This window comes from Diadema setosum, chromosome 20, assembly GCF_964275005.1.
Source record: "Diadema setosum chromosome 20, eeDiaSeto1, whole genome shotgun sequence".
Lineage (NCBI taxonomy): Eukaryota > Metazoa > Echinodermata > Echinoidea > Diadematoida > Diadematidae > Diadema > Diadema setosum.
This window is the reverse complement of record NC_092704.1, coordinates 22,170,110-22,180,997: the sequence shown is the minus strand read 5'-3', so window position 1 is coordinate 22,180,997 and position 10,888 is coordinate 22,170,110. Positions and strand designations below refer to the sequence as shown.

Below are 10,888 nucleotides of genomic sequence, written 5' to 3'. Positions count from 1 at the left end.
AAATCAGGGAAAAGTCGGGAAATTTTGATTTGCCCCAAAATAGAAAGTAGTCAGTAAGACTCTATTATATTTCGTTGCATACCAAAACAACATCCATTGGATGAAACTGGATGAAAATTGGATGTGAAACTGGAAATGAGTTGAAATAGTTATCATGGAAATTTGATACTTTATCAGGGAAAAATCAGGGAATTTTGTTTCCTTGAAATGCTGGGAACCCTGTACTAATACTCATCACGTGCACGCACATGAAACAATGCTATTCTAACCTCTCAAGTGTGCTGATCTTGTATTGCTACTAGCAGGAAAGTAAGCTGTTCTTTTCAATTCAGCAGATCTGTCCTTCCAAAGTATAGGAGTTTGTTGGTATGCTTATATGGCCTCTATGTTCCATCAGTTTCAGAGGCAGAGGGGCATTGTTCATGCAAATAAAAAAAAAGGTTTTATCACTGTCCTTTTGCTTCTCAGCTGGTGATATGCATTCTTCATGCAGCACACTATAGAATCTATGTACACTAGAACTTTAATGGTGATTATCATTTGTTGTGTATGGTGAAGATACGATACAAGTCATCGATCATGTTTTGAATTAAATTGTCCAAAGCAGAGTAAAGGATTAGACGCACAAAAAAAGATCCAACAGCTCTGGGTATTTCCTATCAACAGTTGAGTGTCTTTCACATAATATGGCTTTTGTTGCAGCAATGAAGCAAACTGCCCCACCCCCTATTGATGTATCCTTTTATAAATCAAGTTATTGACCCTTCCTGGAATTCATGGAAGCTATTTATTACTTCTCTCTCTTGAGGCCTCAGAGTGGAAAAAGAAACAAAAAGGATAGAGATGTGAATTGTACACACATCAATTAATAGAATTTTTGTGCTCCCTTTGAATAGATACGAAAATATGTATTCATATTTTGCTCTACAGGAAGAGGTGGTTTTCATGATGAAAACATTTCACAGAATGTGATATTTTAATAATGAAAACAGTTGTGATGTTATCATTTTGAGAAGGGTTCATATGAATTATTTATAACACTCTTAGTAAAAAATTGTTTCCCATTTTGGAGTGTGTGTTTAGGTTTCATTTTTTTGAGTTTGCCATTCTTGAAATTCGTAGAATGAAGGCGGTAAAAACACACACAGATCAATTCAGCACACATTCATTTTCACATCAAGTGCCTCATGAATAATGAAAGATGAACGAATGATTGCGTGTACATTATCTCCCAGAATATGATATGTGGAGCCCATTAGGGGGATAGGAATAGGAATGTATTACCCTGTGTCATAAAGGGCTTCTCAAGTACTTATTTGTGTGCGTTGCAGAAGACCGACGGTTTCTCCGGATGGAAGGAAGAAGACTTGTGCAACAACAGGACAAAGAAGGAAGCGAAGTGTGTAGGAAGAGAAAAGATGCTAACATAAACATTGTAGTTTTCAACTGAGGGAGTTGTGCAAGAATGCTAAAAGTAAATGGTAAGGGGGTTTGTGTATGTCTGTGTTTACCTGTTTGTGTGTGTGTGCTTGAGTTGTGAGTGAAATGTAAGAAGAGCTCACTTTAAAAGGTATTCACTGCCCCCTGGGGATCTGCCTGTTTCATTACAGATTAATCAACCAATCAGGGAGTGCACTGCACCTCTGCTCTTGTGGCGTCTTCGGCCGGCATGGCTAGCGAGGATCCCCCGCCCCGCAGCCAATCAGCGCACGGCTCGGCAATGAGCCTGCGCCGATCTGCGTGGGAGAAGAAGGAGGCAGAGAAGGAGGAGGACGAGAGAGCTCTCTTCGCATCTCACAGCCAGAGAGGTTCTCGGCAGGAGGAGGAGGAAGAGGAGGCTCATCTAGGGCCCGCAGCCAACGAGAACCACGTCGTCGACACCGGCAGCAGCATGCCCGTGGAGAACAACCACCACCGCGCCCCCGGCGCCGCCTACCACCACCCGCCCAACCGGCCCAGCAGCAGCACCTCCACGCGGAGTGCCCAGTCGCGCAAGTCGGCATGGGACGAGCCCCGCGAGCGGCGGGTGACGCCGACCGCCCCGCAGAAGAAGACCACGGAGGTCGGCCAGCACGGAGACGTGCGAGTGCGCTCCGTGGAACTCCAAGAAGTGAACGGCCGGCCGCGGGACGGCGAACCCGACGTCATCCTCGACATCACATGCATGGAGTCAATTAAGGGATTTACCAAAGTCTTCAAGTCGAAAAAGTTCAAGTCGCCTCAGTTGGAGGATCTCTACCAGCGTTACTTCTTCAGTCTGAACAAGAGCAGTCTCTCGAACCTCCTCATGCTTGTCGTTGTGACAGTCATAGTCATCCTCGGGTTCTACTACGGGGCCGGACTTACCACCTGGTTCAAGGGTGTCTTTCTAGGGCTTTTTGAAATTGTGTTTATTGTGCTGGGAGTCTTGTGCAATCGTAGTGCTTTCACGCCAAAACAGCTACGCTTCGTGTGCTATATACTATTGGTGCTTCTCGGGATCATCGTCGTCATCGACGTCGTGGACACTGAGCCGAGATCGGCGACCGCAGGCATTTGGACCACAGTATTTTTTATTTACCTGATCTACACATTACTGCCAGTGCGCATGCGACTTTCAGTTTTGTTTGGAGTGGTCTATGCTGTTCTCCACACGGCATGTGCCATCGGACGCAACCCAAGAGACAGTTTTCTATGGAAACAGGTGAGTAATTCAACCAATACTTACCCAGTTAATGTTCTGTGAAGTAAATTTCATCATTGTTTACATTATTGTTGCTGTTGTTGTTTCTTTTTTTGAAGTTTGGAAAGTTCTTCTCTTGGTTCATGCTGATATCAAAAGAGATGTGACATTTTGTTTTTATACCTATATACTGAAAAAAGTGGCAGCATTTTCTTATGTTTGCTTGAAATTCATATTAGGATAACAAACTTTTAATGAGTAGTTTTGAACCAATAAAGGTTACAATTTGCACGCGCAAGTTCCAGACATAGTATACTCACCCTCATCTTAATTTGAATTAAAGTTGTTGCTGAGAAATGTGCAAAGTATCACTGCTTGAATAATGTGAAATAAGAGTGAAGGACTCAAAGGTAAGTTTTACTGTAAAAGCAGAATTTTTTTGCTACCAAAGAACTTTTTCAAATTTTGCAAGGTGCCAAGGTTTACGAAAGTAAAATGCATGGGAAAAGTTTTTGCAGACACATTTCACTGAATGCCAGTGGCAATTCGCAAAAGTTTCATGCCTCAAAAAAAAAAAGGAAAAAAAAAGGCTGTATTAAGCTCTATTTGTCAAAAATTTCTTGCCGCAAATATTTATGGTTTTACTGTACAATGTGTATCACTGTAGCCTCCCCACCCTCCCCCCCCCCACCACTTCTCCCAGCTTTACATGTTTGAAAAAAAATGTAGCACTGTCCAATATCTTTCCATCTAAAACTTGTTACATGTGTGGGAGATGTGCCAAAAAATTTTGTCATGGTCAATCAAACTTTTATCACTGTCCTGTGAAGTGACTTCTACATGTAGTTATACATTATACCTAGAATGTTGCAGTTGTAGCTCTGTATACGGTACTAGTACCTTATGGGAAAAATTAATTTTCTGGGTAACAGGGAAAAAAAAATTACATTCCAGACCATTTTGTCCGACTTTCTTGGAAATGAACACTCTCATCAAGCCAAACTCACCATAGCTGTTTGGAAAAAACAAGAACTTTAACAGATGTACATGTATGTTGTAGAACTTAAGTATAAACATGATGGAAGGTGTTTCCCCTCTAGCAGTGCTCCAGTTTTATTTCAAGGTCTCTCCATTCTGAGAGTCAGGATGAAGATTGAATCAGCACAGATTCATTGAGGTTTGTGTCCCCAGCCTCTCTTTCTTATTCCCCTTTTCAGTCACCTCTTTGATTTGTTGCTGTTGTTGTTTTTCTCTGAATTGTCTGCTCTTGCCCCTCACCCCATTGTGCATGTAAAGAGCGGGAGACTTTGTTGTCGACATCTTTTTATGGCTCAAAGTCGATGTCCAGCACTTGTGGTGCCACATGTGATCCACGCATTCAAATATCTTGTATGTCAAGTGGCGCTGTGATTCAGGTCATAAGAGTGTGATTGATGATCTGTGAGCAGGGTATGCCAATGTGGACAACACAATTTGAATATGACTGCCCGATACTGTACAGTGTGTCTCTTGGGGGTGGGGGTGGGGAGGGGTTATGAATTGCGACCTAGAAATTTTGCCCTTGTGTCCAAGCTCTCTTGTCTCAATGTAATTTATAAGATGAAGTAGAGATGAAGAAATATCTGCCTCGATTGTTTGTTTATTTGTTTTTTAGGTTACTGTTGTTTAATTTGAGTAAATGGTGCAAGGAGGAAGATTTGCCACTCTGTGCTTGGCTTGCTGCTCATTAGAAGATAAACCTGTGCCTGAATTAACCCTTACTCTGCCAGGGGCTTTGGACAGTGTGTACAATGCTATGGGGTTTTCTGTGCTAATTGACACTCAAGGGACACAAAGGGTTGAATGCACGGGGGACATACATTCTAAAGGAGATGATAGTCCTACATTGTATGTGTACCGGGAGGATGTTTCTGGCATATATGTGTGAGACCTTTGACACGATTTACATGGCAAAGGTCCCAGATAAGTAAACTGGCTTCCAGATTAAAGCTGAATCAGTGAAGAAGATTTATGACAATAAAATCCAACTTTGTCTGAACTCCATAACTCTGTGGAAAGTTGATGCTCTCTTTCCCTTTGCAAACTACATTTGTCTTTAAGGTACTTACACAAGAAAGAAAAAAAAATTATACGAGAAAAAAAAAAGTCATTTAAGAAGTCCTGTACTGCAATATCTCATACACAGTTTGATACATACATGTTTACAAAAAAAAAAAAATCTCGTAGTACTTCATGCCATCATATGAAATGATTTTGTGGATATTTAGGTCACCTGTTGTGGAGGGTCATTCTGCACTGTCTTAAAAGAAAGATCACTGTATTACCATCTTGTTTCTTCTACAGTGCCATGTTTAAAATAGCACTGTAATACATAGGAGAACTCGTGTTCATCAAATTTATGTCCACACTGTTAGCAGTTAAAGCGATGAGAGTCGTAATGAAAAAAAAGTAAAATGCTTGGCTTTTATTTGTGCTTTTTGTTGTATGATTTTCCTTTAAATTATCATCATCATCATCATCATCACAAAGAAAGCAAATTTATCTGGTACATGAAGTTGCACAATAAAGTTTAAAAGGCCTAATTGTGACACAGCATCGGTCTGCCAAGTAAAGCTTTCAAAAGACATTATACAGAGACCTTTGATTCCTTCTTCTTCTTCTTCTTCTTCTTCTTCTTTTTCTTCTTCTTCTTAGTTCTTCTTCTTTTCCGCCACACCCACATGCTCCATTTATGTAATTGAATGCCAAGTTTCATAATGGATCAAAAACCTTAATCAAAGGGCACTCACACTCATCAGCTAGCATTGAACAGATCTATCATATGACACTTTCATAAGCCATTCTGCCGTATCTTAATAGAGTAAATGTTTAGAGTAAACTTTCTTTCTTTCTTCGCAGAGCCAGCAATGAATGCTACATTCTCTATATGCCATGTTGTGATATTTTGTAAAACATGTTATTTAGAGCAGACATTAAAGGAAACTTTCTGTCTACCCAGAGCCTTAGATGATGAATGGCACATTGTTTTTGATGCCATGCTATGATATTTTGTGATATCACTGGCTAATGCTGGAAGCTGCTGCAAGTGAATACTTGAAGGAAGCAGTAAAAGACCATATATGAAAAAAACCAGAACTATTAATCATCCTAAACTTCTCCATTCAGGCATCACATTCTGAGATTTGATGCGCGGTATTTGCCGAGTTCCCCTGCAGGGGAGAGATGTGAGTTTCTCTGATGAGAAAAACTGTCAGAGCGCACCTTGGTGAAATTTCAATCTGCGTCACTTGATACATTTATCAGGCGTTCGTCTCTAAGTCAAGTGTTTGCTCAGGTGAAGATGTGGGTGAATGGAAGATACATGCACGCATTGCATGAAAAAGATAGAACCTTGTGGATCCATGTCTTTCATTGTATTATTTGCAGAAGGTAGTAAGTCCTGATTTCAGTTTTGTAAAATCTGCTCATGATTTTTACCAACATTATGCCAAATGATTGAAGTGTGGGTGAAGTCAGTGGAATAATTTGTGACCGTGCACCACGAAACAAACAAAAAGTCGCACCCCTTGATTTTAAGTGAGGGACTCAAAAAAGGGGAAATGGTTCAACCAAGTCAATCTCGAGTTTTTCATATCTTCTGTAAGAGCTTTCCTTCTACATTATTTTTCAGTTTGGTATTTTAACATGAATGGGAAAGTATTTTTTTAGCAGGTTTTTTACAACCCTTTTTTTGGGAAGAGTAGAATTATCAGGTATGACTTAGAGGCCGCTTTTCATGTCATGAAATCCTTTGAACACTCTTCACTTTCAAGTCTAATAACTTTTGATAGGATGACGCTACTGCCTTAAAAGTTAGCATTAAGCATGGGCAGAATGTGATGATAGAACATGCTTAATTTCAGCTTAATCTGATAATCCTTTCATTGTTGTTGCTCCCGTGGTTTACATCTTGTGTTTTGTCCTTTTAATGGCACAGCTAGCACGGGTTGGTAAAGATTAAGCGCTTGAATAGACCGTGTACTTTAGAGCCTCTTTTCTCAGTTCACACTTTTCCAGAGTGTGTGCTTTCTTTCCAGTATTTAGGTAGATAGGGGAGTCCATTTGAATTCAGTTATACATCATTTTAAAGCTTAGAGTCTGCTTTTTCAGAATCTGCCCCTTAATGAAAATCCATGTCTGGCAACTTTTTGTTCGTTTTGTGGTGCAGGGTCACATTTAAAGTGAAGCTTTTTCAGTAATTTTGATTATTCTTTCTCTTCAACTGGAAATGCGATTATCATGAACTTCTTTGATAATGTTGCATTTTGTTCTAATACTTTAAAGATTATCTTCAGTTGATCATTATACTGTGAATGTACTATAGTGAAGATTGTTTTTTGTTTTTGTTTTTTTGTCGGATACATGTAAGAAAGATGACTTTTTTTTTTTTTTTTTTTACACAGGGGGAGAAGACAGCCTCCTGCCTGCCTCAAATATTAAAGTCTGCATTACACATGAATGTACATTGCACATTTAGTATGTTTGCTTTTGACATTTGAATAGCTGAGCAGATGTTTCTGAGACAAGGGGATGCATTGCTTGCGGATCTGCGTGGCTCTTCCAAAGCAGTTTGTGGTTTGTTGCTGCCTGAATTATTAGATGTCACCATCTCGCAGACCCAGGTGGAACTGTCAAAGAGAAGGGAGAGATCCTGTGTTCTTAACTGATTAAAAGAAAGAAAGTTGGGAATCTAGAGACAAACAAAATGTTTGCAATTCATGTATTGATATACAGGTACATCAATGGTGGGAGAAATGGCAGGGAAGTATCACACACCGACTTGTGATTTTGAAGTAAGCAGCAGTGGGATGCATACAGGGTGTCCCCATGGGGGATGTTAAAAAAAAATACAATTATGTGCATGTATGATATGTGTATATCATAGCTAGCTAGCTAGATAGTTCTATTATATATATAGTGCATGAGGCTGAATGCACTATAACAATATAAGCACCGACAAATTCTGAATTTGCCCCGAAGGTCAGTTATATTCAATGAGGCCGTAGGCCGAATTGAATATAACTGCCTGAGGGCAAATTCAGAATTTGGAGGTGCTTGGTACTTGTTATAATGCAATAAGATGTCATGCACTATGTGTTATATAAAATAGCATACATACCCAGGCGAACCATACGAAAGCCCTAGATCACTTTGGATTCTAACATTACACGTGCATGATGTGTCTATACAATACCAGTTTCTTTGAACCTGTGACCTGTGTAGACAAAATCCTGAAAATCCCAATTCAACTATCGAGTCTAGGGTCTATATCTAGATCTATAGATCTAACAGTGCAAGTAACAGTACGATAGGTTAGGACCAACGTTAGATCTACGAGTGACAGAGCTAGTTAACACTAACGTTAATTGACTAACGTTAGACCGAATAGGTCTATTCGTATGTAACACGTTAGAGTGACGCCCTACTTACTGCACTGCGCTGGGTCCAGGACCAGGACTAGATGATGTATTGTAGGATTAGGGATCTACTGGATTTAAAAACAAGGTTCGTGCCAGGCATTGTAGTCACCGTTGATGAAAATATGGATGCCGAGAGCGTGTTGTAGAAGTTCATAGCGTAGCGTGATCAAAGAGCGCTTAACGTATGCTGCCCATCTACGGGGCACTTCCGCGTAGAATGTACGGTGAAAGCAGCCCAAATCTCGGGTTGACTTGCTTAATATCCGTCGGATTGATTCCTTTTTCAGAACAGTAGGAGTCTTAAATTCGTAGGGCGTATTTGATGACATCCTTTGTTTTCTTTGTGTCCTCATCAATAGATCAGTCTCTGTAAAAGTAGCGAACCTGCTGTTGTTTTCAGCTTCCATGTTTAAATCTACCGCTGAAAGTCTAGTCCCACACAGATAAGTTGCTGGCATAGCCAGCGAGAATCGAGAATAACGATAATATCGAGCAAAGCATATCGCGGTTGTGGCGCAATCGCGTCGATAGGATGCGGGATTCAAGTACTCGATGATTAAAGTGAGGGAGCAAAAACCGATAGTCACATCGATAGTGGGTTATCGTTTGCAATCGTTATATTTTACGTGCACTATAACTTTTGTCATGCACTGCCGGCCTGTATCATAAGTATGTATGCTATTTTATATAAATATATAGAGGGAGATAGATATATATAGAGAGAAAGATGGAGAGATTGAGAGAAGATACATCATCACTTGAGAGCTAGAAGGGTACTGTTGCATTCTAAGATTTGAGCTTGAATTAAAATGAAACAATCTATTTTCATGAAATAAAAAGCTTACTTCGAAAATCAAGAGTTGGTACATTTACAGGCATTGACATTCCAAATATTTGGCAAAATAGTGCCTGTGTGGTTTTGATTTTTAATACTTTACTGAAAATGAAATAGTTTGAAATTGACACCAAAATGTAGAGGAGATCAAACTCTATGTGATTCCAAAAGACTTAATACCCCCCAAATTGTTATAATGCTCTTCTGGTTCTCAGACGAGGATTACATGCATATAATACGGTTCCATGACATTTGCTCCTGCAACAATTTGCTCCCATGAAATATCTGCACGCTATTTGAAGGCGAGCATAAATTCTTGATCCACAAACATAACCCTAAAACCCTAATCCCTCACATCAAACTAAACCTAAAACCTTTAATATGACAACCCTAACCCTAAGTCCTTGAAGAAGAAATTGGACTGGAGCAATTGTCGCAGGAGCAAATGTCATGTCACTGTTCATACTTGCAATTCATGCCCTATAATGCACGTAATTGTTTTTATTACACGGATAGATAGATAGATAGAGAGAGAGAAAGAGAGAGAAAGAGTGAGAGAGAATAGGTGAGATGAATAGGTCTCATTTAATGAACAATAGTTGATAGTTGTACTCAATAGCAAGGGTCTATTATGCTTTGTCCGGTTTATTGCCTGTGCTTGTGTGGTAATTAAAAACACACACACACACACATGAGACCTCTTGGACAGTGCAGCCTAGGTGTTGGGAATAGATACACATTACTGTGAATAGTGAAAGAGAGAGAATTGTCAAAACACTCTCTCGACCATTAGGACATGGCAGCTTCAGTGTTTACAGAGGTTGTTCTCGGGGTCGTAACAAGCCTTTCTGCTTGGCATGTTTGCCGTTTCACTTGGGAATGCTTTGAGAACAAATACCCGAGCTTTAGCTGGATGGGTGGGCAAATAACGGAGCTCGTTTGGTTATGTAAATCGTTTTCCAGTGTTTGTCCACAGTCAATGGCATGGACAGGATATATTTGGCATTGGTCTCTTTTATACTCTCAAAGCAGAAATGACAAGAGCTAATATTTTGATGAAGTCCCAGTGATACTGGGAAAACAATATTGAATTAATTTGTTATCCCCATTCACCCCCACCCCTCTCCCCAGCTATTACAGAGAGCAAGGTTTTTATTAGTGCGATCCTTGTGGAAACAATTTTGCATTGATATGACAGAGTAAATTAGTAATATGCCAGTGGAAAAATCAGCACATTGGTGTGTGTCGCTATGTATTCTGCCTGCAATGATTCTGTTTGGTTTCAGTGCAGAGAAATTTTAGAATTCGAAAAGAAGTAAAAAGAGATATGAACAGAAACAAAACACTCATTCAAAGACACAAGCAGTATTCACTGTGGTCTGTTATTTATGATCATTTTTGTTTCCATTTTACAATTCTCCTTTTAAAAATAATCAAACATTGGAGACCCTGTCTGATTCTAACCAAGAATAGTATTGGAGCATATAAAGGAAGTCAGTGGGCTTGTTGAAGTTGTGTGTTTGTTTTCCATGTACAGCAGAATACGAATGATACGCAGAATGCTTGATGTCCAAATCTTGCTATCTACCAAAGATGTTAACTCACCAAGAAATTTGTTCAGATGGTGAAAACAAAGGATTGGGGGGGGGGGGGGAGTGACACGCCTGCCTTTAAAAACAAAGTTTACCCCACTTATCAAGGGAATAGAATTTTAAATTATTCTTTGTCTCTTCATTATTTAAGGGGGGGGTGGTAAGGGAAGGGGTGATCAGATGCTATATATATGATTACCAACATTGCTGGCAACTACAAAATTTGATAGTCTGTTTAGATTGTGTTTCCCCTGTATCAAAATATAACAACAAAAAAACTCAAGACAACAATCAATATGGTGTGTAATGCTCTGGGGGAAAAGAAAGAAAAAAAAAAAGA

The 10,888-nt window shown here is 39.7% G+C and overlaps 1 protein-coding gene across 1 annotated transcript in view; it reads left to right on the top strand.

The window, feature by feature from the left end:
* Nucleotides 1-1,669: 1,669 nt before the first annotated feature.
* The window catches only part of LOC140244098 (adenylate cyclase type 5-like), a 170,306-nt gene continuing 161,087 nt past the window's right edge, over nt 1,670-10,888 (top strand). The window contains exon 1 of the mRNA XM_072323745.1: nt 1,670-2,683. Coding sequence (XP_072179846.1) covers nt 1,670-2,683 — 1,014 coding nt within the window. The remainder of the gene's footprint in view (nt 2,684-10,888) is intronic.